Raw genomic sequence first — 26,927 nt, forward strand, 5'->3', positions numbered from 1 at the left:
CATTAAAAAGTTGAGTCAGTATATTTATCAGGCCTCTTTGCTGTCAATCTCTTGACCGCTTTCCCAGCTAATTATCTGTGGGGAGCCCAAATGCTTTGGAGTTTATCTGTGAACTGTTTACAAAAGTCCTATCACACGCATTCTGTGGTGCCTGTGTAGAGGAACATGAAATGCTCTTGTAGGACCACCAGCACTCAAAGCTCCTGCAAATCTTTGGCCATCGGCATTACTTTTTTACTTCTGTCTGGAAAATACTTCTAAAGGTAGGCGTTTCCGATTTTGAAATACTGTATAGTTTTCAAGTAAAAACGCTTTCTTAGAGTTACTAAAAAGCTGTGTGTGTGTACTTGGTTTATGCAAATGTAGTTCTAAATGCGGCTTTGCAGTCTCTTTTTTATTTATTTTCAGTGGAAGGAAATTCTCACTTCTAATTCCACTATTTTAATTCTGAAATATACAGATACATATAAACCAAGCCTTGCTTTTTATGAATGATTTTTTTATATTAGCATTTCCTTAAATTGTTTTGTTTCTCCAGCATAGCCCCCTAATCATCCCATGTAGAAGAATGCCCGGTGAGAAACTGTTACTGCCAATGATACTAATGTCTGTAGTGATGAGTTTATTACCAATGCAGACATCATATGGACAACACTTGCCAGAGGAGTCTTGCACTGTTCAGATCCTTGTCCCTGGACTCAAAGGCATGTAGCTCTTTGTTCTTTCTTACAAAATGCATACCAGACACCTTAAAAACCAAGAATAGACTCTATCTGATATAATAATTGTTTTTCTTCTGCTCTAAAAGGAGAACCCGGAGAAAAAGGACAAAAGGGAGCACCTGGGAGACCAGGAAGAGTTGGTCCGCCAGGGGAGACTGGTATATTTTATGCAGTTGCACCAAAAAAATAAATTATAGAATGTGTTTGTTTGTTTTGTGAGTAAAAGTGCATTCCCCTAAAATGCAAATCTTTAAAGAGAGAATATTTTCCACATGCCCACATTTATAGATCTCCTCATTTTCTCATTACTACCACTAATACAAGAAAAACTGGGGTAAAGATCACATTTCTCGGGCTGATAATGTGCCGTTACATCACTACCAGGCCATCCAGAAATGGTCAAGTGTTTATATTAGGGTAAGAGGTCAAATGAGAAATGGTTTGTGGAATCCAGAGCTGTGGACAAGTGTTTATGGAAGACCTTAATGAGGAGTGAAGGGTGTTCTCTGAAGCATATTCATCATTTTAATTAATTAACCTTTAGTGAAAGTAAAGATTTATTGTTTAATATATATAATTTTGCTTTCATTTCTGCTGTTTTAAGTTTGTCTTGACTATAAGATATACAGTATGTCTCTATCTTCATATGAACAATTTACTCATGTTGCATTCTTTTTAGGTCCACCTGGGGTCAAAGGACACAAAGGCATTATGGGACGTTATGGAAAAGTTGGCCCAAGTGGAATGAAAGGTGCTATAAGAAGCAGAGATGTACTGTCTGCACACTTTTTCAGGAATGCATCAATTATTTGTTTAGTGTGTTTTTATGATTGATAAATATTTACATCTCTGACGCAGGATCCAAGGGAGATCCAGGTGACCCTGGTACAAGGGGCCCAGACGGAGAGCCAGGTGGGTTCTAAAACCATCTTATTTTGTTTGTCAAACAGATGGCAGCAGGATTAGACAGACACATCTGTAAATGAATAAAGTCAACTTTGTGATAGTCCCACACATTTTTGCCTTATCAGGGGTTCCCTGTGAGTGTGCGCCAATTAGAAGGATGATTGGAGAAATGGACATTCTTGTGGCTCAGCTTTCCTCAGAACTAAAATTCATTAAAAATGGTAAAAGATTTGCAGTCTTTAAAAATGCTTTTGTATTTTTAAAAAAATATTTATCAGTTTTGGTATTTTGCTGATTTCCTGTCCTATAGAATTGAAAATGCGGGCATGTCAATGTGAAATTTATAGAAATACAAGTGCTCATTTTTCAGCACTGCCCTCCCCTGCAGCTGTTGCTGGCATTAAGGAAACAGACAGTAAAGTCTATCTGTTGGTGAAGGAAGCGAAGCGCTACACCGAGGCTGAGGGCTACTGCCAGACGAGGGGAGGGCACCTGGTCATGCCGAAGGATGAGGGAGCAAACGCAGCCATCGCAGGGTACATAACCGACGCTGGCCTGAGCAGAGTTTACATTGGCATTCATGACCTCGAGCGCGAAGGTGTTTTCACCTACGTAGATCACTCTCCCATGACCACTTTCAGCAAATGGAGAAAAGGAGAACCCAACAATGCCTATGATGATGAGGACTGTGCTGAGATGGTGACCTCTGGGGAGTGGACTGATGTGGCGTGCCACCCGACAATGTATTTTGTTTGTGAATTTGACAAGGACAACATCTGAGGCCAGTATATGTTAAACAGACTGCAGACTGGACAAATGTAATGGAGCAAAAACTGTAATCTTATTATTTTGCTGTATCCTCTATCTGTAAATATGAATACGAAATGATACGCAAGTTGTGCAAAGTAGTATACTTTCAACTTCCTTTTTGCTTATGAGCTAATAAGCTATTTATTTTCTGAACATACAAAATATCCAAATGTTTGTAATATTTTTTTTTACGTCCTTGATACATACTGAAATAAATTAGTGTTTCCAAAAGCATGCCAGGAACTGAGTTTTTATTTAATTCAGAAAATCCACTGAGCAATATTTGTAGCAGTACGATAGACAAACAGTGTAAATAAGCAAATATAGAGAGCTGTGGATTGTGTAGAAAAAAAAATACAATTAAAAGACATTCCAGTTGAGTGAATTTAATCAGAGGAACAGAATACAGCATGCATTCCACATTCATGTGCTGTGCAATAAACATTTATACATAGTTTAAAAATAATTTTTTGCACATTAGTTTTTGCTCTTGAACTAGTTGCGCTTATTTACTGCAGCAGTTAAAGCAAACTTATGGAAGAAATATACGATAAATGATGCAACACAAAGCTGCAGGAGTTAACACTACTACCTCACAGAAACAAGGTTCTCGGTTTGAATCCACTGGCTGGCTTCTGTGTGCAGAAGTTGGGCTCTTGGTGTCCAGGCTTCCTCCCACAGTCCAACGACGTGCATGCTAGTTTAACTGCTGGTTCTGAATTGGTCAGATGTGAGTGTGAACAGCTATTTGTCTCTGTGAGTTAGCCCTGCAATAGACTGGCGACCATGAACATGTATACATGCATGTCGCAAAATACTTATATGGCTTACATTATGTTTTAATCATTAAAGTGACCCATTTTATATTATTGTAAAATAACAAAATAATTACTTTTCTGTTGTAATTTCCACATGGACCATCGCCACCCAGTGGGCGAAAGCTCATCTTACAGCAAAAATCCCTTACAGGGGACTGAAGTCAGTGGCTGCTCCACATTTTATCTGTTATGTTAAGGAAAGCACAGGTGTTACAAAAAAACAATAACTGTCATGCTAAAAGTGCAGAAGCCAGGAAATTCATTAATTTTAATGTTTACAGTTGTTCTTCTATTAGGTTGATTTTAGGCTGTTCTGTAGCACTGCATAAATACCAAGCAGTAATTGGTATATGTGCTAAATATGTTAAACATGAATCATATCAAAGTCAAATCATTGCGACAATGTCCTTCTGAAGTATGCAAACATCCTAACGAGTGAACACGGTAAGGTTCTCATGTATTATCCAGCGAGCAATGCAATTACACCAGAGTCACCTTACATCTTTATAACATTCACTCTGCACCTTAGTGTGCTGTAATAAATGGGAGTTTTAAAATGGATGGCACTGACCTTTAAGAGCGCCAAAGGAAACTCACCCACTGCTTCCCCTTGATTCCTGACATGACATATCACACTTTGGCTAAGCACAATTTGAATCACAGTTACCCTACGACATGTATCCTGGCTAAGAACTGATAAGAACTAATTGCTGGAGACTTTTATGACTTTGCATAAAATTCTGAAAACCATTTGATGCAATGACTAAAACCTGATCACATACTAAGCACATTGACATATTCTCGATTTGTAGTGTTAAATTAATGCTGTCAGGTTTTTTTAATATAAAAATAATTTGCCACCTAAAGTTTAAAATAAAAATAACAGATTACACATGACAATAATATGACAGCCTATTGTTTGCTGAATGACAGAAACAAGATATAACATACCTTAGATTAGTTTGACATTTTCATCTTTGAAAATCCTCCAACGGTTTGGTTGTGTGACTAATAGGAGATGTCTTGTGGCCCTGGCAGCTATTGTTTTAGGATGGGTGTCCCAGCTGAGATGATATCCTATTGCATCCCTCTAAGAAGAGGAATTTGAATATGCATGATGCATTTCTCCTAATAAAGCAGAACACCAGTCCCTTAAGAAATGAATAATTAATGCTGAGATGAATTATGTATTTAATTGACCAGGAGTTGTCCGCCATAAACCAATTAAGTGCCATTGTTGCAGCAATCTCTGGTTACCTTTGTAGTAAACAGTTTGGACAGCTCTGTCTAAAAGTGAAGGGGCTGCAGCCACTCTGCTACAGTTGTAATATACAATAGGAGTCTGTCAAAAATTTGAATGGGATACATGTTTTCTTCAAAAAAGAATACACTTCTTTGGCTTTCTATTATATTTATTATCACCGTTATACACTTACAATAGATTTTGGAGGAGGGCATAAATGGTAAACCATATGGCATGGATCATGAGGAAAGATCTATAGTAGCTTAAGTTGCTTTGTCAGACAGAATATGTGTAGATTTCATTATTTTCAACATTTACATATGTTATGAGTGTATATAAATAAACACTGAGAGAAGATTGGAGTCAAACAGTAAATGTGTTTTATATTAGCGGATTAAACCTGGGAAAAAACTGCATCCCAAAAGGATGTACAGTGCTTAAAAAAGTTATTATGCATGCCAAAGTATCCTTGGGCAAGATTCCGAACCCGCAGTTACTCCCATTTATAATATGCCATAAACGTAAGAAAAAAAGGGGGAAAATAGAAATGTGTTGAAAACACGTTTAAAGCTAAAAAGTACTGAATTGAATTCACCATAACATTTCTGTCTGTTCAGGAATGAAAGTAAATAACAGCAATTTGGGATCTAAAAAAATGAAGATAATAACAATAATAAAAAATAAACGACATATGCTTTGTTACAGCGTACTTTACATTGGGTAGTGGCCTAATAAATTTATTAAGCAATGAAATTCACCGCTGTGTTCTGTCAATTAGTTTCTCGTTAAATACCATGAGATTGAATCAGCCAGCTGGTAATGAAAATTAAAAATGAGTTTGTTTGTTTTTTAATACAGACCTATGAGCGGTTTAGCTAAATATGTAAAACCCACTGGGGTCACCCCACTGGTTGCCTTGGTAGCACCAGAGGTTTGGTATCGAACACTAAATTAACCTTAGCTACACAATAGAAGACACGACAGAGACGTGGATACGTATCTTAATACTACACCTCTCATGTGGAAGAACTGAGAAGCTGTCTCCAGTTACGTCTCCGGAGGCCAACAGAGCTGACACATTAACTTCTGACACCAAGGGCCACCGCTGTTTGTTGTTTGAAATCGTTCCCATTAGCTAACACAAGTATGCCCAGCACAACAGGGAGAAGTGACTTGCCACCTACAAAAATAATCGTCGTCTACAGGAACGGAGATGCCTATTTTCCCGGCAGGAAAGTAGTTGTGAATCCGCGGTACGTGCCATACTTTGACAACTTTTTGACATCTCTGACCAAAGGGATTGAAGCACCTTTTGGCGCTGTGAGGAGGCTCTACACCGCCACACAAGGCCACCAAGTTCACCATCTGGATGACCTTCAGCACGGGAGTGAGTATGTCGCGGCCGGAAATGAGGCGTTCAAGAAACTGAAGTAAGTGTCATGTTTTAGGGGTGTCCTGTCTGAGTTTACTTGTATATACTGGAATCTACAGGTTTTTTCTTTAGCTTCATTTGTTGGCAAGGGAATTTGACTAGGCTGGTACTTAATATTCATTAAAACGCTCTGAATATGTCAGCTTATCTTAAATAAAGTCTAATCTGTCTTTAAATGTGATCTTTTGGACCCAGTATTTTAGTCTAGTCAGCAGAGCACTGATCTTGAGCATACTTTTACATATATAACTATTTGATTTCAATTAGTTTTATCAGATCTAAAGATGCCTTACACCCACATCCTTGCATAAGTTTCCTTGTACCTAAAGGTAATTTGATTTTTTTATTGCCTTCAAGTTATTGTGAAATAGCAGCCAAGAAGCCACAGAATAAGAAAAAAGAACAGGTAGGAGCAATGTTTTGTGTGTGTGGTCAGTTATAGTGAAACTTTTTTCATGTGTCCTTGTTTTAAGTTTAACCATTCTGTCTGAATGCTGATGCCATCCTTAAAATCTAAGTTGCTCATGAAGGTCCTGTCGAGACACATAAGATTAGATTTTGAGTGACGTGCTGAAAAAAACCCCCCACTCAGTTCCTCCTTTATGAAATTTTCAGATCCAACCTGTTGTTCACAGCAGGATAGTAGTTTCTGCCCGCTGGAAGAGAACTGCTGATGAGTCTTGCACAATAAAGTGAGTATTGATTTTAAACTGCATACATATTTTTCCACGGTGTTAAAAGAATAATGTTCTCTGCCGTGCTGTGCAATGCAAGAAACAATTCCATTTATTTATTCATGGATCTTTGTGTGTCGTGTTTTGTTTCATAGTGTCTTCACCAACGGAGAAGTGCTGGTTCCTTCGGCTCGAATACGGATCCCAAAGTATACCCTTAGAAGCTGGGAAAACGTTTTAGCTATGGTGACAGAGAAAGTGCGTCTTCGCACGGGTGCTGTTTTCAGGTAATGTCAGGACATTTAGTCATACATCATTTTTAAACTAGTTAACTGGAGTATCAGTGAAGGTTGTTTTCCTCTTGCCTTCTAATTTAGAACGTAATGTGATTAGTGGACACTTTACAGTCAATTTAAATGCAAAAAAATGATACTTGGGAAGGAGAGTAGAGGGACTTTTGCAATTAATTAGAGATCGAGACCATGTGTGGTTGTGATGTATTCAATAGATTTCATTCAGGCAAAGACGTAGCTGAAACTATCACTAAACATTACTGCAGTGAGTTGTTTTTCTTTATTTGAGCTTTCAGGCTTTGCACATTAAACGGACACCCTGTCTCCGGTCCCACTGAACTGGAGAACAACCACTACTATGTTGCAGTCGGTTCAGAAAAGTTTAAGGCTCTCCCATATTACCAGTGTGTCCCCAGGAGGGATTTGCTTAGGGAAAACAACATGACTGAAGGGTACGAGATGTGATCTTTCATGGCTTTTTCTATATGTCCAGAATAAACACTGGATTTGATTTTACTTCGATAAAGAAAGCAAAAATGTGTTTGTCAGTATTGTTTTTCCTTTTCTTCCCTGCAGCCAAGGCATCCTGCCCAGTACCAAAATCAAAAGATATGCAAAGAATGTGGTGAGTGTTGATGCACTTTGCCATCTGGTCCTTCACGTTCTCCTAACGTGCTAAATTGGTACCCTTTTCCCCCTGAACTCCCTCCGGGTCATTGTTGTAACACTTTGTTAGACTCACAGTTGAAAAGCGTATCTTTGCACACACAGCATTTCAATTAACATTTCCCACGTGTGAGACTTGTTGTGGGGCGCAATTCGTTATGAAACACCACTATCATCAATCACTGTCTGCAGGAGGCATTGAGTTACCGTTGCTTTCCAGTTTGATGGGTAATTCCCACAGAGACAGGCTGGCCCACTTGATCAAGTGCAGTGAGCCTCATAGACAGATCATATGCACAAGGGGGACTTCGTTTACAGCAAACTAAAAGAAAAAGAAATCTCTTATTCAAACAAGAGCGGGGACTATTTGTATTGTGATTAAGTTGACAGTGAAATGCTGCGAACCCATACGGGGATTGCGCTGCTGTGGGCCCGAGATGAACACCAAATCACGTGATGAAGATGAGAACATGCCCACTCAGCAGGTCTAGGTAGAGATGGGCCCCACTGTGACAAATGTGCCTGACATGTGATTTTTATAACCATGAAAGATGGCAGTGCTCTGGCAGATGTCAATTTTTGTTAGATATAGAAAAATGTCCCTTGCTTTATCTCCAGCTTTATCTGCATTGGATTGCCTTTGAATTTAGAAATAATTTGAATATTTATTAGTTATATATAAAAGATCTCTTCATTATATTAACAGCTATGCAGCCATAAAGCAGTAGATGAAAATTACATTGTTACGCAACTTTGCTTATCTGATACATTAGCTAATAAGACACAACAACCACAACTTTTGCCATTTCACTTAGTACCATGAGGTGGAGACAGAGACAGAGCTATGCCTGTGTTTTGCATCCTTCGTTTCAGTGTAGTGTTAGTCATTCACTAGACATGAGGCTGCCACATTTTACTTTCCTCGCCTCTGTGTCTGATCCCTCATGAATTTGTAAACATGAGCTGACCAGTTAATAAGGGCCTTTCAGAGGGGGAGATATGCAAGTGACAAAAATGTACCCAATCTGTCTTGATCTGTCAGCTGTTTAGCTTACTGATTACACATACATTTACAGGGTCGTGTCCATCATTAATTTCAGTTTGACCTCACAAAACAACAGCAGTCTGATTTGAAACGCCCGTAAAAAAAGACCCTTTAAACATGCCCACTGAGGTTGTGTAAAATGTAACCTTGCTCTGCACGGGAGCCGTGTCTGTCCTGTCCGCACCGGCGGCGGACCCGTTTCTGCACTGCTGGACGGGACATCTGGTGTGGAGCAACCACCGACTAAACTGACAGCTCTGCAGAGTGTAATAATGAAACTCTCCAGCACATCGTGTTCCCATTGGAAGCAAGCATGCTGTATATGCTGAGTTAAGTGTTTTACAGACATGATGAGGTAGAAACTTTTGAGGTAGACATAGCATAAAGAGAAGATTAATAGGGGAGAGAGGAATACAAAGAGACAAAGCGAAAAAGAGAACAACGGCGTGCATCGTGCAGTACACTTAGTTATTATGGCAATCGTTATTATGGCAGTTAAGCAGTGCTTTATATGTGCTCCACATAAAGAGCCCTGTGTAAAAAAAAAAAAAAAAAAAGCCCAGAAAGGCTGACTAAACCTTTAATATCTGTGCTTTCTGACATCATTGATGATTTGCTGCTTCTCCTCGTTTCCTCTGTTTCCCATGTATGAGCTCATTGGTTAGAGGAAATAGCAATGCCCCGAGGAAGACTTTACCCCCTCGCTGCTGCCAGTGTGTCTACTCACTGAGGACTCGGCCCTGGGAGTGGCTCAGACTGATATCACAGTCAGTATGGCTGGAGGCTGGTCAGTCCAATTGTTTAGGACCCCCTTTTTCCCCCTGGCTATCATATCACCGTGTCCTCTTGTTGACTCCAGTTTTTGGCCACACGAGAGAGCCACAGATTACTTGCTGTCCAGCCCTCCTGAGCCCCCTTCACACTAACTCTAGCACTCTCTTTGTCTTTCTCTCTCTCTCTCTGTCTCTGGAGCCTGATGACACACACAGTTGTCTGCTCCCGCAGGACCTGGTACTGTAGATATGTAATGCAGACCGAGAGGCTATACTGTATGACCTCAGCTTTTCCACTGCCGTGTTTCTACTTCTGCTGCTGCTTGTTTTTGCAATCTTCCGGCTCCTTCAGCACCCCTCGTCCTCTGATTTCTCCTCCCCTGTGCCCTGCTTGCCACTCTCCCTGAGCGAGACAGCTTTGGATTGAGCTCGGTTTATTTAAATACCATCTATTTACATCTCACCACAAGCAAGAAAACAAGCTCCTCAATATTTGATGGGCCAGATAGAGTTTGATTTAAAACTTTATCGCAAAGTTGTTTCACATCACTCGCAGATGAACCGAGGTTACAGGAGCTGAATTAGCAGCTTATCACCGCGACGGTGCCACTGCTCCTTTGTCTTTGATCTCATGCGGCCGCGGACACCGCCGCGCTAGAACATGAACTCTCTTTCAACTCTCCTCCTCTGACTATAGCAGCCAAACTTCACACTTCTTTTGTTCTTTTACTTTTTTTTCTTCTCCCTCAGCCCACTAACGGCTGTATAAATTCAAAAGAATATCAACAGACTTTGCCTCTGCATTAAAGTAAGCAAACAAGTGCAGAAACAACGCCGCTATTCCCCGGACTCCATGTTAGTGAGCTTGCAAACACCACTGCCAGAAGTGTATTCTGGTGGAAGCCCGAGATCACTACACTATCCCCCGAGCCAGCCCAGGGATCCTGCAGTAAAGAGCACTGTAGCTGAAAAGTCACATTAAGTCAGCTCTCTCTCTCGATCTCTATGTCTGTGTCTCTCATTCTCTGTAAGGGAGACATACCTCACCTTGCTACCTGCGGAGGGGATGAGGAGCCTGCGAGGAGAAAATTGCCTTTTGTGGAAGCATTAATTCAGATGTGTACCCTGCTGTCTGAACATCACTGAAATCTCCCCACTGCTCTCTCTCTCTCTTCTCTTCCTCTCTCACTCCTTTGCTCTCCCACCATGCAACTGAGTCCCAAACCTTTTTTTTTCCTCCCCTCCCCATCAATAACCTTCTGCTGTCTGCTGCTGAAGAATAAGTTATTCCCTACGACTCCCTCCTTTTCCCTTTAAGCTTGTTTGGATTTTCATTGTTTGATCTGGGTTGATAAATAAGACAAATGCAGTTAGAAATTCATGGCTGCCCTATTTCATCAATAAATGATTAGTTTGCCACGCTCCCTAGTGATTGATAGGTTGTGCACGGGATGTATTGGAACCAGATGAATTCAATACAGTAGGAGTCAGCGGGGAGTTACAAAACATATCAGCTCATGAAAAATTGAGGTCAATGGAAAATGTAAAAAAGCTGCTGAAAAGAGAGGAGAAACAAGCCTTCCTGTCTTGTTTTCTTGTTTTACTTCTTCCTCTTTACAAAACGAGCGATAAGTCAATGATGAATCACAGACCGAATGTGAGGACATATACCTTAATCCGGGCCTCTCTGCTCTCCTCTCTTTTGTACCTCCATGTGGTTTGCTCAGACAAGCTCTGGAGAAGACCTTGAGCACACAGCCAGGGGCCAGACAAAGAAACTCACAGCCAAGGCAGAGAGAACCAAACAACAAGGGCAGGTGTCCAAGAACCCAGTTCTCTTCCCCCCAGTGGGTAAGCAGAGCACTATAGAAATATTGTCTTTACTGCCTCGCTCTCTAGCCCCTCTGTCCGCAGAGTTTTTGTTTTCTTTCTTTTTTGTTGTTGTTGTTGTTCTTCAACACTTTCTTCTTCGCTATGATGACAGAAAGAAACCTGTTGGATTTTGAAGACCATCTATGCGCTTTGTGTAAAGCATGTTTGTGTTTGCAACTGTACATTTGTAAGTCTTCTGTGTGTGTAAGTAAAGAGATGTAACTCCTAGTCTGTGCTGATAATGCAGAAAATCTGCCATTTGGCAGGTGAAGGAGATTTCTTTGGAATCTCAGCCTGTTCTTTTTAAGTCCAAACAGAACAGAGCTGTGCGCCGTTTCAAAGGAACACTGCTCTTTTCTGTGAATATTAATAAAGAAAAAGACTTCAAACACTATCAAGGGGGCTTAAATCAAAGATGAATTCAATCAGGCTATTTTGTTGAATACGTATCCTGAAAGCCTGGTTAACTATCTAGGGGGAGACAAAAATGCTCTTATTTTCTCTTGATGCAGGAATCAAGATGGTAATGAGTTATTAATCTTAAGCAACACTGACAGAAGTAAAGACAAATATTCTTTGTGTGCTTTAAATGTGATACTCAGTATATCAATAATAATAACACTGTCTGTATCTACTCATGCAGTTGTTGTTGTGCCATCTGTGCGCAGTAGTACGATTGCTTCACTTGAAAAACACATACTGGTATGGTAGCATTCGCAGGCTAATTGCTACTGTTTGAATCCTGCCATGATTTCATATGTTGTGACTGAGATACTCAGTTCTCAGGACACATTTCTGCTTACTACTGTATCTGTAACCACATTAGCAAAGTCCCTAAAGTTAAAAAGCAAAGTTTTATGTCTTCTTTATAATTATATCAGCTCTTAAAACCCTTCATACAGACAATAGCTCTGTGCAGTGTTCACAAGATTAATCTGGAATGAGGTCAGAGATTTAAGACTTTTTATAGATTTCTAGACAAAAAAGTAATTCTAAGCTTTTTTGTGGTTGTGTAAATGTCTCTTTTCACTTAACACATGAAGCAGAGGCATTTTTTGTTTACATTGTCTTTTAGTGTTTTCAATGATAAATCTTGCATGTGTGGTTATTTATTATTTAAATTAAATTACTTAGGGCAATTGAAGTAGATTTAAGTTCAAGAGCATGTTTCATTATTCACATTCTACGCCGTATCAGATCTAGCAGACGAAAAGGAATTTGTTTACAAGGGTGACGTTGCTGTATGAGGCACGTCCCCACATGCATCAAGAGCAGCCTGTCACTGTCAGGATGTAACCCTGGACCAAAAGTTCACGCCGGCTGGCCATATTTGTGGCAGGGCAGCTGTGGCTTTCTGTGGCCCTTAAGTCTGGGGGACCACTATAAATAAATAAATGGCTTGACAGCAACATTGATCTCTTGTGAAGTTGAACAGGAGTAGAGAGGAGAGAGAAAGCGAGTGTGTAGAAGAATGAGACGGCGACTGCCAGCAGATGAGGTAATTGTGATTAATCACTTTTCTCAGAGGGCAGCGTGTTCAATGCACAAAACAAAAGGAGTGAGATGGCAGGAGCAGCAGAGGTGCAGGAAGACCGCCAGTTGAAGGTGGATCTGCCAATTGATCAGGTAAAACATAATCCCATACTGTAGCGCTACAGTCTGATGAGGTCCTTAATGCGCGCAGTTATTTAACAGCTTGGCCTGATATCAGACAGGAAATAAGAAGTGATTTGAGTGTGAAAACACAGCACTGCCAGAGAAAAACATAACCCACGTGAACATGGAGAAACATGTAAAGCTCCTTGGCTCCATGCGGATTTTATTACGCTTTATATGTCAGTTATTATAATTTTTACAGCTCGTCGTTGGAGACACACTAAAGTATACAAGTTGATCATCACAACAAGCTGTTTGCATTTGATGTAAAATGAAAGGGTTAGATGAAAGACGTGCCTGCAGCTTTAGTAACCTCTCTCCCCCCCATCGGTGTTCTTCCTATTAAGCTTTACCTTTCTGTATGTTTCCCAACATCAAACGGAATTGCGAATATACTTCTAGTACAGTATAATACTATTTTCTGCTCAGAATAAGGGCTCATGAATGCTCAGCAGAACAAGCTACATAAATATATAAATATTGTAAAATCAATACAGCACTACAGTACAGTGTAAGCCAAAGGGGATCTTGTGTGTTTTTTTCCCCTCCCTGCAGGTTGAGGCCAAGATAGTTGAAGAGGAGTATGAAGATGGGAATCGTTGTGCGAGTTCCTGCAAGGCCTCCCTCCGTGATTCAGATGACTCGAGTACGCAAAGGTCTTCCACCACAGATTCCGGGAAAAATGTAAGTACACTTATTATTAGTTTAATGCAGTTAGTATTTCACATTCAGTTCATTTTTACTTTATTATTATGTCCAATTTTCTCATTTCCTTTTGGATTAGGTCACATAAAAAATGGTCTAACCAGCAATTATGGTAATGATCATTTCCATAATTGCAATAGGGTCACATAGACCTGCTTTCAGCAACTATACTTTCACTTAATGCACGTGTAACATTTTTTTCTGTCTCCATGGTTATTTTGGTGTATTTGCTATTTACTAACACAATCTTTCTAAGGGGCAGAAGGGAACATTAAAAGGTACAGAACACATTACTAGTACTACAAAGGATTTAAATTACCTGTGTCTCAGTTACGTTTTTGTAGGACGCGTTTAGAGCCAAGCTGTCGCCCCAGATACTGCAAATCATGGAGTTTTCATGGTTGAAAAAGAGGCCCATAATAATAATATGCAGTTGTATTTGATGTCTGTCCTTTACTCTGGTTATTGTGCGCATTAACATTGATGAAGTGGCGAGTGAGCTGTGTATACAGATGTTGTTGCACGGATCTGTGGTCCCCCCGAAATTACGCTCATTTAAATAAACTTATTTTGCTCTAATAATCCTCGAGGGACAGCGATATGAAGCCGTGTAACTGTGATAAATGCACACAATAGTTGGGTGATATTACTATTCCATGCAATTTCATTCGGCTTTGAAATGAGAAGATATTGAGTCTTATTTAAGCAATCAATAACCGAGAACATTTCGTTTTAATGAAAACTATAATTTTAAGCAGTGGCAATTACACCGTAGGGGAATGTTTTGGTGTGGTGATGATTTTGCTGCCGTATGCACTTTTGCAATAAAGATATTCTTCGTGGGATAATTATTGACTTCTGGGGGTCGGTTATGACCCTGGCTAAAGACCTCATCAATAGCTTAATTCATTACTTATCACTTTTAGTCATACATGAATTTTGCTGATTCAGATTTACTATGGATTGGGTGGAGTGACCATTAGATAATGGGAAATAATAATAATGATAATCCCTGTATGGACTCAGCTATGTTTGCAATAATCATCTTGCCAAGTAGCTTTTGATCTCTCAGCGAATGGAGAGTGGCACAAGATGGAATTTTAGCTGAAAGAACAAATCCTAAGCAAAAATAACTCTAGTTTGCAGTAAAAGGGTGTCAGCACTTTTAATCAGACCGGCTGCCTTACCAAACTTTGATTTGTTTATGTTCATTAATGTTTTATCAGCACTGTACTTACATTATAGTTAAATGCCTTTGTCAAGCCAGAAATAATAGCTCTGCAGGTAAGACTTACCTTACCTAACGTCTAATCATCCTTCATGCATACTCATACTTGTTTTTTCCCACTGAGGCCAAACAAGCTGTCGCTGTCTCGTTGTCAGCAACCTCATCATTTAGAGGGCTGTGAATAATAATGAGGGATAACTGCACTGCTATGACTCATACTTTCAGCTGAGTCCAGACAGATTTCCTCCCACTCCGGTGCTCATATATGCTCGTGAAATGCCCCGTGTACTCTGTATACGTGCATGTATATGGTAGATATTGATGACCAAATTCAATTACATGATTACATTTTCAGTTGAAGCTTTAAATGATTTATTGCAGTGCATTTAAATAGTGAATACATTTGCAGACAGTACAGCGGTGAGGCGGTGGTATTGACCTGTGTGGTCCAGGCCAAGGAAAGAATAACGAGATTCAGCGTCTCTGCCAAGTGGAGATGTCCGCTGAGAGTGAACACAGGCTATCTTGGTGTTAGGAAGCAAAGGATGGCGGGCTGGAGCTTGATGCACATTTATCAAAGCTGCTCTTACACTCACTCCACTGACTTTTGTTGGGCTCTCTGCAGGTTGGCTTTTCCTTTAGAGTGCACTCTGTTAAGGATCTGATTGATTTCATGCCGGCCTACTCTGTCTGTATTGTAGATGTCATACACTTTGAGGAAATGTGGACAAGGGTAGATTTGTACTCACCAGTGTAATATTGTGTTCACAATTATCATTTGTTTTGATTTAACAGTATCGGCTGATTTATCAGCCAGTCGGCTAAGCATTTTTTCTTAATTAATATTGTTGGAAATGCCAATGAAACTAGGTATGCTTGATCAATTGCCTTCCTCTCCTTAAGAATTTTGTGATAAAAAAAATCAAATCAATATTGACCACACCATTGATCCATTCCTCTTCTTTCTCCGTTGCATTTGTCTTTCATCTGTTTTCCTGCTGCTCTTCCATGAAGCTTAGGTTAGCCATTTCATAGACCTAAGTCTCCACATGCAAGGTCAACTATAATCAACTCTAGACAATGTCACCGCCTTGCTTTTCCAGAGAGCTAAGCGGAGGACGACGACTCCTCTGGGCTTTTAAGGACCTGCAGTATTATACCATTCAATTACTGTTCATTAGACAGTGTACAGCCATTAATCAGACTGAGATGTTCTGCTAGTCCTCAGCGGGGACAATGAACTGAGGAAATTTATTCTGGCTTCCTGTCTAGGCCACTGTTTTGTGGTAGGGAGAGAGATGACACATGGGAGCGCGCTGAAGCTTTCAGTGCTCCACTCTCCCTGGTATCTGTTTTCAAGTGAACTTCTTCACTTCACGCAGCCCCGTCGCTGAATTTCAAAAACACGGGCTTTGTCAGAGATTTACTGCATATGTGGGAGAGTATTACAAATCTGATATATCACCGAAAGGGGAGAAAGCTGACAGATTAACTGATTAGCGCTTCATATGCATTGAATATGACTAGATGATGATATGAGAAGCTGATTTATGTTTTCCAGGAGGCTAAAGAGAGGGAGGCGTCTTCCAAGCTCGGCAGAACACGGTCGCAGATGTCCCTGTTTTTCAAGGGTATGTTCATCAAAGCATAAAGCCTGGTAGGAGATCAGTGGCAGCCCCCATGTTCCTCTCCACAGCACCTAATGCACCCATAAAGAGACCGCTAATACACTCGGCATTACCAGTTCCTCCCTGACATTGCATGTCGCTGGAACCGCAACCACCTCTAAACATCTGGGAGAGCTTTATAGCGTGCTTTATGGAGAGCATGTGGTTGAGTTTTTTTTCTTTTTGACTCCCTAATCTAAGATGACTTATTCTAGTATTAAAGGCACCTGCACATCAAGGTGTGCCATGCTCAGGGCTGGCATTGTTCACCACTCTTTATATTTCCCATGTTGTTTGCAATCTTGAACCATTCAGACAGAATAAGAATTATACATACTTATGTTACCATTAGGAAAAAATTTTTTTTAATTGGCTTTACATGAGCTGGTCTTTATATAATTATTAAAAAAAGAACATATCTGAATGAATTATGAAAAAAATGTACCATGAACTTTTTTTCCCCTTTTTATGGAGGTGAGAGTAACCTAACTGAACCTCAACCAAAACAATGACATTCTCCTTTCTTGGGGAATGTGCCTTGCAGTTGGTTCAAGCAATTTCATTATAATTGCCTACAGAACATTGGCTTTGATTTTTAGGACCATTCACTGGTTTCACAATATCGTCTTCTGTCCCTGGAGGAAATTCCGAAGGTGACTAAATAAAGCAGGATGCGAATCCCTGCAGGTGGTTATCTCTGTCTGCCCTTCAGTTTGAGGTTCGCTCTGTCGGTGTCCAGGAAATCACTGCATCCAGCGCTAACAGCGGGCCTCCTACCTCCCTCATCTGCCATCCATATACACTCACATATGCACAGAGTTATCTAACAGACAGGAGGTTAGATTAAATGTTTCTCTTATACAGCTGCACATGATTTTTGTGTACATACATGTATTCTCTTTCAATTATCTTCATATTGATAGTAGCAGAGGATGCAAGGCAGCCCCGTACACTCCAGTGAGTGATTTCCCTGCAGAATATCAGTGGGCACTACAGGGGGCATTCGAAAGAAATCACAGCACGTTATTGCTTGCCGACTTGAGACCCACATCCACATTTTTCTGTCCCTATCACATTGCGTTGTTGTTGCTGTTTATGAATTGTTCTGCATCATTCATACCTCATATTCTCCAGCTGTCACAGTGGATCTGCAGATGACACAGATGCACAGCATAACTGGAGAGTCAGCGGAGGGAATAGGGATGTGATAGGAAATGCAAGTTATCTCTAACAGAATCATACCTGCCTGCCACCTGCTTTGCATCAAAATGTCAATATGTGAACGAGTTTTTATCCTAGAAGGTTTTCTTGGCACAGTTTTCTAAGAGCAAATCAACCATCAAAGCATTTGGCCTGCTTTTTTCCACATTTTTTTTTAACTCAGGAGAATTGCGTCTTGATGTCCACATATAATAGGAAGAGAAACTGGCTTCAGTTTGGTGGAGATTCTCCTTCAAAAGTTATTGGCACCATGTACAATGGCTTTATAATTTATGAGAACTGTTAGGCCCTCTGACAGAAGTTGTAAAGCATCTTGACTGATTGGGTAGATATAGGATGTGTGCAGTCATGGCATATTGTTGCCTGCATGTGCGTGCGGCATGCACAGTTCCACGGCTTGCTCTGTCACAGATAAATTACTCCACACAGTCAAATTAAGTTGTTGTAAATCACCTCGTGGACCCGAGACTAGTCCTGAGTGACGACCTTTACGCCTATTTGACTTTAACTCTTATTTATGTTAATCACATCTGTATTATGCCCACAGTAAAACTGTGTCATATTTGAAAAGGTCATTGTTTTCTGGAAAAGAATAGAACTGTGACACACACACACACACACACACACACACACACACACACACACACACACACACACACACACACACACAAGCTTTGTTTATTAGCACGTGAAGTAAGACTTCAAAATTTTGCATGGTTACCAGTTTTTGTGTTTTTCTTTTTCAAACTCTTTTTACAGGAAGAAAATTGAAACTTCAACATTAGTTGTTTAGATCTGCATGAGATTCACTCCGGAGGTATGCTCTATAAAAACACTATAAATGATTTCATCGATTGAACTTTTAGCTCAAATGCACAAAACATATTGTTGTGTAGTCGAGCTGCATATAAAGCACAGCAGTGTTCATTAATCATACAGCATGTACAAATTATAACAATTTGTGCACGTTACGATTACCTGGTGGGAAATGATTATGAAATCCCCGTACGAAGAGTCTGATTATAGCTTTGGCAGTAAATAATCTCATGTTCAATGGCTGTTAATCCCGTTTACTACAGAATATATAGCATATTCTTCATTTGCTTTTTATTATCTTTCAGTTTTTATTAAATCAAATATCAGACTGTCTCCACTTCCAATGACAAAAAGCAGCCTTTCTTCAAAGTTGGAAGAAAACATATGCTTTTCTTCTTATTCAGCATATACATGTCGTGAGTGGCCTTCAAGAAGCTGCACGTCTCAATAGCAGTATGTTTTTTTCTCTATAATTTACCATGGTGAAGAATAAGAAGGACCAAAGGCTGTGTGTTAGAAATCAGCCATTGTGATGTGAAAGAGGCATCTGTGTGTGATCTTCGCAACACTTGAGACGACAGGCTCTGTGAAGTGCACCACTGCCCAGTTACACATGAGCTTTGATTGCTAGTTTGTTCTGTGCGTAGCCCCATAGCTTTGAACTGTGTCTCAAGATGAAAGCCAACCTTGTCCACAGTATGTCCACTGCAGACCGCTGCTGTTGCTTATTTGCTTCAGGCATGATCAAGAGCTTTGGGACTATTCTTTTTTTACAGTTTTTTACCATACTGCATTATGTATAATTTATCATACAGTGGATCCTGAGACAGCACCCTGTCTCCACTCCATTTTAATTTAAAGCCTCTTCTCTCTTTCCGTATCTTGCATTGACTGTGGTCAGTGTATGATACCACTCAGGTATGTCTTTGTTGTGTCCAGTTAACAGACTTTGATATTTGTGGCATTGGAGCATGCCCACAAAAAAAAGAAGAAAAACTCAGTTCCTTTTCTCTCTCTCTCTCTCTTGTCCTCTCTTTGCAACCCTCTCTCTGTTTCTCAGAATCATAGAATACAGTGTCACACTGCTAAGGACCAGACGTCCTCATTCTCTTCTGTCTCAAGAAGCCAGCTGCTCATGTATAAGATGAAACAGTGTTATAAACCAAATAAAAATGTCTTTTCTCCTGACAGCCCCGGCGTGAATATATGGCCTCTTATTCCAGTGAATATATTGCATAATTATGTATGGTTATGAATATTACATGGAGCCTCACACTGGGTGCATGGTAAGACGCCTAATTGCAGAGTTTAATTATTAAGAAGCAAAGGTCCTGAGCGGGCTTTGCGAGAAGCACTTTTGATAAATTATTTTTTGCAGTTTTCTGATGAATTATTTTGGGGGCTTGTGTCTAATCAGCGGGCATAGTGGACGGCGTAACTGCTCTTGAGAGGGACTTATCTTCCCATGGAGAGGAATTACTATGCTGATTAAATCCACTGAAATCAACTAATAACTTAATGATATTGGAGTGGCCCAAAAAAAAAAAAAAAAAAAGAATCATTGCCTCTCATAGTGCTGGCCATGAATAACACAAGGGCACAGTGATGGGTAGAATGAGGGCTATTGCTGTTGACCTTGGGGCACAGCTTTAATATTTCTCTGTAACACGAGGGAGGGAAAGTGTGTGATGGTATGTACTAAAGCAAACCTCATTTTAAATAGTGTCATAGTGCTTTACTTTATACTTCATATAAAGCACTTCAAGGAAAAAGTCCAGAGAGGCTGACTAAACAAGGAATAATAAACTAGATCACCCTCAAGTACTGCCAAATCCACAAAGCACAGTTGCTTGTGTAACTACAGCACTTTGCTACAGCCACATCTTCCTCTCCAGCATGTACTATAGCTTAGACACCCACACAGTGTTGCTCAAGTGTTATATATTCACTTCAAATGCTCACTGCATTGAGAAAAGTTTAAGGGTTGACCTCAGTTTTATGTCAAAAGACATTTCAAAAATGGATAAAGCAGACTTCTCCGCATGTTACCTCAAATACAGAACTATTGCACTTGATGTATTCTTCCATAAAAGCTAATGGCTGTAATGCTGACAGTAAGAGTCACTGACCCACTTAATCACAGTTCTATATCACGCTGTGATGTTGCGAAATTTAGTTCACTATAAATGTGGGATAAAATGCGAGGGAATAGCGGTGCTCCTTCCTTTCACCTCCTACAAAATGAATACTGGTCTAGCACATATGAAAGGGAGTGCAGCTGCTTTTCTTCAGATAGCACAAATATGTGAATAATTGATCGATATTGATGTGAAAATCACCTAAGTGTAACCAGGAGCTGTTTGTTTGGAAGCCTCCCATGGAGGGCAGGAGTCTAGCCATCTGCCAATAACACGTCAGTCATCGTGCGCGGCGGGCACTCTGACTGATTCACAGAGCTGAACAATTGTTCTCAGTGTGATGTTTCTGTAAATCACACATTCTGCTTTTAACCGAAGCTTGACGCTTGCTTTGAATGTTTCAGGTTGGTTTCAGTCAGGGGTCCGCAATGCTGTCTGGAAGTAATGGGTATATACCGATTCGGTTTTCTAGTTGTTATATAATTGCAGTGATTATAAATTATAGATTTGTGTTTGCATTTAATCTATAGAACTCAGCGAAACAGATGATGCATCTACATACACAATGTAATACTCTGCAAAATTCTTGAGCCATGCCTCATTTGTTTATGTTTTGCTTGGGGAACTATGGGAACTATTTGCAGTGATTTATTGAAACATGTGCAAACATACATGCAAAGTCAGTATATATGGAAAGAAAGAGTTTGTACAATCTAATGAGCTTGAAAGTCAGTATTGGGTGTTCTTTATCTCAACTCCCTTAGGCAGCTTTTGTGTAATTTCTTTGAGTAGTCTTCAGGAATAGTTTTCCAGGCCTTTTGTTCTGTTCTCTGTCAAGATAATCCCAAACTGCTTCAATAATGTTGAAGTCTGAGTTCTGGGGAGGCAAGTCCATGACTGATTGAGTTTCATTGTGTGTTTTTCAAACCTAATATACTTACTGTACTGACAGTGTGTTTGAAATCGGTGTCATGCTTAAATCAGACACGTTCCAGATGATGTTGCAGGGTGGATAAAAATCTGATGGTACTTTTCTGTCTTCATAATTCCAATCCAGTCTTGACAACTCTCCCCCCAACACTGGCCTCCTTAATGACCAAAAATTTCTCATTTGGATTCATCACTACATGATACCTTTGCCACTGATTTTTCACTCCAGTTTTTCTGTAATTTGGTTTACCATAGCCTTTTCTCCCTGTTTTTTCTACCTTCAGAGGGCTTCTATGTAGGCCTTTGCAAACAGTAGATGCAAAAACTTTCATTTGTCCTCCACTTGTCCAATTTCCTCAAACCTTGTTAAGAACACATTGCACACCATGCTGAGATATGCCACGTTGTTGGCTAATTATTAGATGCTTTTGCTTTAGGTTCATCTCTTGAGTTAGATGTCTTTTTATGCTTGACTCATATAGGTCAGTGCTAAAGTATGTGACATAAAAAACACAAAAACATTTCTTTAAAAATGGTCAGGTACAAGGACTGAACTGAAAATGAGTGAAAAAGCAGCCATAGCATGTCCACAGAAAGGCTTTTAAAGACTTTGAAAAAGATTTAATACTCATCATTACTTTTTACAAGAATTACAAGAAAGTCTGGCTCCTTGGATATAAAATATAAAGAAGTGAGGGATGGTTCAAGACGCTTAGACAATACTGCACGTGTTGCTTTTTAATCTTTACCCAGCTAAATTAACGTATTTGGAAACAGTGTAAATGTAGCATATGGTAGTTGTGCTACTTGTACAACAGCCTTGTATGATAAGGTATGGGGCAGCTTTGTGCAGTTACTGAGTGCCTTTTTCCTAGTTACACGAAATCTCTTAGCATTTGTATCAGAAACGTATTTGAAAATTGCTGAAGGTCATTTTATACAGAGGCACCATATGCCTTGAAACCTGCACAGATAGTTGGTGTTACAAAAAGGCCTTTTTACAGCTGACATCACCCAGAGCCACCAGGAGGCCACTTTTCCCTCACTCTGTTCTGTAGCTACCCACTGTCTAAAGCTAATGGCTGGTAACACAACTGAAAGCTCTCAGTCTGATAAGATAATATAGAGTCAGAGAGAAAGCAAGCGAGTTTAAGAGCGCTATATAAGTGGGATATATATTCAGACTATACAGGGATGAAGAAATGCTCTAAAAATAAAAAATAAAAAAACAAATGGAAACTGCTGCGATGATATCACTGAGCCCGGAATGCTGACGGCAGTGTTTTGAGTCACATCCAGATGGCTATGAAGCAGGGATGACAGTGGGAGCTGGGACTTACTGCTGTCCTCTCACCTGATGTCATGCTTAATAAAATAAATGAGGATGACATTATGCTTTGCAAACAGATTCATGAATTATAGAGCTTCGTTAAAAAAAATTACCTGTATTTTTATGATCATGACGTTCAGTGTTTACAGCTATTGTGAGTCACTGTCAAAGCAAGTTAGGTTGGCAAGATGCATTCATAGACTGTATGGGTGCATCTTACAGACGCAGATACCTGCTAACAAATAAATAAAAGAAAATTCACTGGAGAGTCTCCAACGCAAGTCCTGTTATTTGTCCTGTTATCCTGTTCAGTGACTTGAATTGCTATTCCTGGCACACTAAAACAGTCCACCTAGCAGCCCGTTCCACTTTACATAAAAGAGGCCACATCCCTGATAAGATTATTGTTTTTTGTGTGTGCTAGGATATAAATATGTTTATTTCTGGTCTAAAATTGGCTTAATTTTTCTCATCCTTTCACTTACTAACTTGGTCCCTCCATCAGCTCTGGCATGCCCCACTACCAGACATACTTTCATACCATATGCTCTCATCTGTTACTTTGTTGCAGGCATATACATTCAGCACAAGGTTTAGTTTATAGCCAATCATATGCCACTGGCTTTTACCGTCTATAGTGAACGAGGGAAGCGGCTTTCAGCAGCTGTGCAATCAGGCAAGCTGAAAAACGAAAAGATCTAATCTGTGCAGAAAGGCGAAAACAAGTGTATAGTTCCCGGGACTCTTTCACACCAGTAGTCTGCTCATTCACCTTTTTGCAGCTCCCTGCCACCACCAGCAGCGTGCCCATACATATGTTTACAAATTTGTTTTTACATTTCTATTTTTTTCTAGTTTCCCTACTGCTTCTTTTTCATTGCTTCTCTCTCTCCTTTCTCTTCCCCCCTTTGTCTTTTCCTTCACTGGCTGTCTTTAGTAAGATGGATGTGTGCATTCCCAGGGCAGATGGCTTTGTTGTTACTCCGTGTACCCGGCTAGCACTTTAACACCCGGCCTCCTTGTCTGGCCTGACGGGCCATTGCCTGGGGAAAGAACTCTACCAATACACTGTGCAGAAAACGTGTGTCGTGCAGCTAACTGCATGGGTGCTCACACCTTTTTTGTTACTGGTAGACCCTCACAGTCTGTGCACCAGATACACACATAGATTTGTTTTAGCACGGTTGTTGGTATATAAAAACTTCAGTATATAGTACACATGCACTATGCAGTAGCTTGTAAAATAACTTTTAATAGAAATAACTTGAAGTAAACATTTTCTGTATGACTATCAGTTTCCCACGTGCTTGTGGGGGAATTTTAGCTTACTATTCTTTATAACGTAGCCTAGTTCATTGATGTTTGTGGACATCTGTTTATGCCAAGATCAGTTGAGGTCAGTTTGAGGTCTGAACTTTGACTGGGCCATTGCAACACCTTTATTATTTACTTTTTTGGCCATTCTCCACCACCCTGCTTGATGTGTTAGACTCAGTGACCACCTCTCCACCACCTTGCTTGACAGTTGGTATGAGGTGTTTATGCCGATTTGATGCATCTGTTTTTCTCCAAATGTGGTGCTATACATTATGGCACAGCATCTCCACGTTGGTGTCATCTGTCCAAAGGACATTTTGTGGGTTTATTCAGATGCAACATTACAAACCTAACATGAGCCATGCTTGTTTTAGAAAGAAAAGGCTTTCTCATGGCGAAGCTTCCAGACAAGTTTCTCTTGTTCAGTCTTTTTCTAATTGTGCTGTCATGAACTTTAACATTTAACATGCCATCTGAGGCCATTAGTGACTGAGAGGCATCTCTTGGCTTTTCCTTTTCTTTGCACACTCTGACCTTGGAGTGAATTTGCTGGGACATCCTGGGAAGAGTGTGGCTTTGTGTTAACACTTATCTGAATGCTCCAGAGCAGTAAAAATGCCAGAACATCTGCCTTTATGGAGGTGGTCACACTTGCCGATGATCATTTAATCAACTGGATGTGATTAGCAGCACCTGTCTGCTGTTACCCTATTAATTCCCATGGAAGCAGTAAGGGTGTACTTAGTTTTTCACAGGCCCGAATAGAGTCCTGTGAAAAAGTAAGTGCACTCTTACCTATACACACACACACACACACTTGTGTATGGGAATCCATATGATCTGTCTTTAAGCTTATATATAATGTCATACCCACTTGTACTGGTCAGTGGTTTGCATATTGACAAACTGTGTCTTGTTGATTTTTTTTTCAATTTCCATGATAAACTTTAAGAACAGCTATCCTATAAAAGGCAACATGTGTGGATCTCTTTAGGTCACCTGCTTGATTTCCATGCTGTGATCTAAGGATGATAAATCGCTGGGTACACATAAATTATATCAGTGAAATCACATTCAGTGCAGGCCTTTTGTGTGCACATATGTAAATCCAAGCCAACGACGTTCAGCTGAGTGAAATTGCAGTCTTTGTCTACCCTCTAACCATACAATTTCTTTCATTTCAATCTAAGCACACATTCGGAATATTGTCCCTTAGCTGCTCCTATCATATGTAATGAATGTGCTGCCCCAAAGGTGAGAGCCATAATTGATTAAAACCATGTTTTTTTCATGGCTCAGTGTAGTCAGCGATAAGAATATCTGTGATGTGAGTGCGTGCATGTAAGTGTCATTTATGCGCGTGTGTCAGCATGTCTACTGGTCTGTGTGAGGAGGACGGGACATCAAAGTCGTCTATGAACTGGCTCTGTTTCATCCCAGCTAATGAAGAAGCTGTGAGTATGCTTCTGGGTCACAGTGGGAACATGCACAGTGAGGTCACTTCAAAGGCGGGATAATGACGGATTAAGTCTAAATCACCGCCGCGCTTTAGTCGCTGTCTCACATCTAGCCTGTCGCTTTGCATTTTATTAACAAATCATGGCAATATGATCTGGTAAAATGTGCCTGCCTTAATTTCCCTTGTCCATCTTACTCTGTGCAAATCCTCTACATCCAGATTATTGGATCGTGGTGGGCAGAGTGGTGGGCCATTTTATAAACCCCTGATGGTGATGAAATATTCTTTCATCAGTGTCCATATATGTCCCCATGTATTCACGTTTTAATGAACTGCTCTCTCTGCAGTTTCTTATTGCCTTGTGTTGTGTCCATGACAGTGATACAGCTTTTCATTTATATGAGCCCTACAGCTTGCAAGCAAGATATTTCATCCTTGGCTGGTTTGGGTTGGCATTCAAAATTAACCAACACACCCACAGACCTCTCAGTTGATGAGCACAGGTAAAGCTGGGATTTCTGTATCATAAGCCAAAGTGTTATAATGTTCCAGCCTTTCACATCATATGGGAAATGAAATTGGTTTGAAAGGGGGCTATATGCCAAGATTATTGAGCTCTAGGTACTCTTATGTACAGGAGGATGCCACGAGGATTTACTGTTTTACCGCAATTCATCTTGTTCAGTGTGTAGCCCTTACATTCTCTGACCCTAAGCCTGCTGCGCTTGTAGAAATACAGGTATGTTGGAAGCACTCAGGGAAGCGTAAGTGCTGCTGGAGTGATTTATCCTCTCTAGACCCTCCAAGGGCTCTCGAATACTCAGATGCTTTGGTCAACAACGCACCCCAGCAATTATAATTAAGGGGTACTATGGTCTATGTCTCCAAAATGCTTTCATGTGATAAAGAGGTGTAATGTCAGGACATATTTAATAAATTCTAGCATTAATTGGGGGTGAATGAGGTTTGGTGTTGTTCAAAGTTCGAGTAACAGACTGCCTGAAACTCCTTCTGAACTTTGGGGTGCTTTTAGATTTGTGTGGAAACAACTAAATCATTTAAACTTAGCCTAGATCACTTTTTGAGAAGTATTTGGTTTATCTTGAAAACTCTTTTAAACCAAGGTTTCGAATCTTATGTTGTCCTCAGTCAATTATGTATGTGTAACCTTAGCATGAATCTAAGTGTTTAGGTTTTTTATTTTTT

At 40.1% G+C, this 26,927-nt stretch overlaps 2 protein-coding genes across 4 annotated transcripts in view; both read left to right on the plus strand.

Moving 5' to 3' along the window:
- Nucleotides 1-804: 804 nt before the first annotated feature.
- colec11 (collectin sub-family member 11) lies at nucleotides 805-2,449 on the plus strand (the record flags this gene model as incomplete). The annotated part of the gene is made up of 5 exons (XM_013908424.1): nucleotides 805-880; nucleotides 1,402-1,473; nucleotides 1,581-1,634; nucleotides 1,754-1,849; nucleotides 2,017-2,449. Coding segments are annotated over 5 exons (690 nt in total), but the record flags the coding sequence as incomplete, so codon positions are not given.
- Nucleotides 2,450-5,436: 2,987 nt separating this feature from the next.
- Nucleotides 5,437-26,927, plus strand: part of dcdc2c (doublecortin domain containing 2C) — a 31,040-nt gene continuing 9,549 nt past the window's right edge. Inside the window, exons 1-12 of one of the 3 annotated variants that reach the window (XM_005723906.1) lie at nucleotides 5,437-5,929; nucleotides 6,289-6,337; nucleotides 6,547-6,623; nucleotides 6,761-6,892; nucleotides 7,195-7,350; nucleotides 7,475-7,523; nucleotides 11,110-11,233; nucleotides 12,780-12,880; nucleotides 13,466-13,594; nucleotides 16,405-16,474; nucleotides 18,491-18,548; nucleotides 19,608-19,731. In XM_005723906.1, coding sequence (XP_005723963.1) covers nucleotides 5,646-5,929; nucleotides 6,289-6,337; nucleotides 6,547-6,623; nucleotides 6,761-6,892; nucleotides 7,195-7,350; nucleotides 7,475-7,523; nucleotides 11,110-11,233; nucleotides 12,780-12,880; nucleotides 13,466-13,594; nucleotides 16,405-16,474; nucleotides 18,491-18,516 — 1,197 coding nt within the window. In that variant the 5' untranslated portion in view covers nucleotides 5,437-5,645 and the 3' untranslated portion in view covers nucleotides 18,517-18,548; nucleotides 19,608-19,731. Of the gene's footprint in view, nucleotides 5,930-6,288; nucleotides 6,338-6,546; nucleotides 6,624-6,760; nucleotides 6,893-7,194; nucleotides 7,351-7,474; nucleotides 7,524-11,109; nucleotides 11,234-12,779; nucleotides 12,881-13,465; nucleotides 13,595-16,404; nucleotides 16,475-18,490; nucleotides 18,549-19,607; nucleotides 19,732-26,927 lie in introns of those variants that run through there. The other 2 variants (XM_005723908.2, XM_005723907.1) reach the window with 2 other exon arrangements.

This window comes from Pundamilia nyererei, unplaced genomic scaffold (genome assembly GCF_000239375.1).
Source record: "Pundamilia nyererei isolate P.nyererei 1_Seehausen unplaced genomic scaffold, PunNye1.0 scaffold00010, whole genome shotgun sequence".
Lineage (NCBI taxonomy): Eukaryota > Metazoa > Chordata > Actinopteri > Cichliformes > Cichlidae > Pundamilia > Pundamilia nyererei.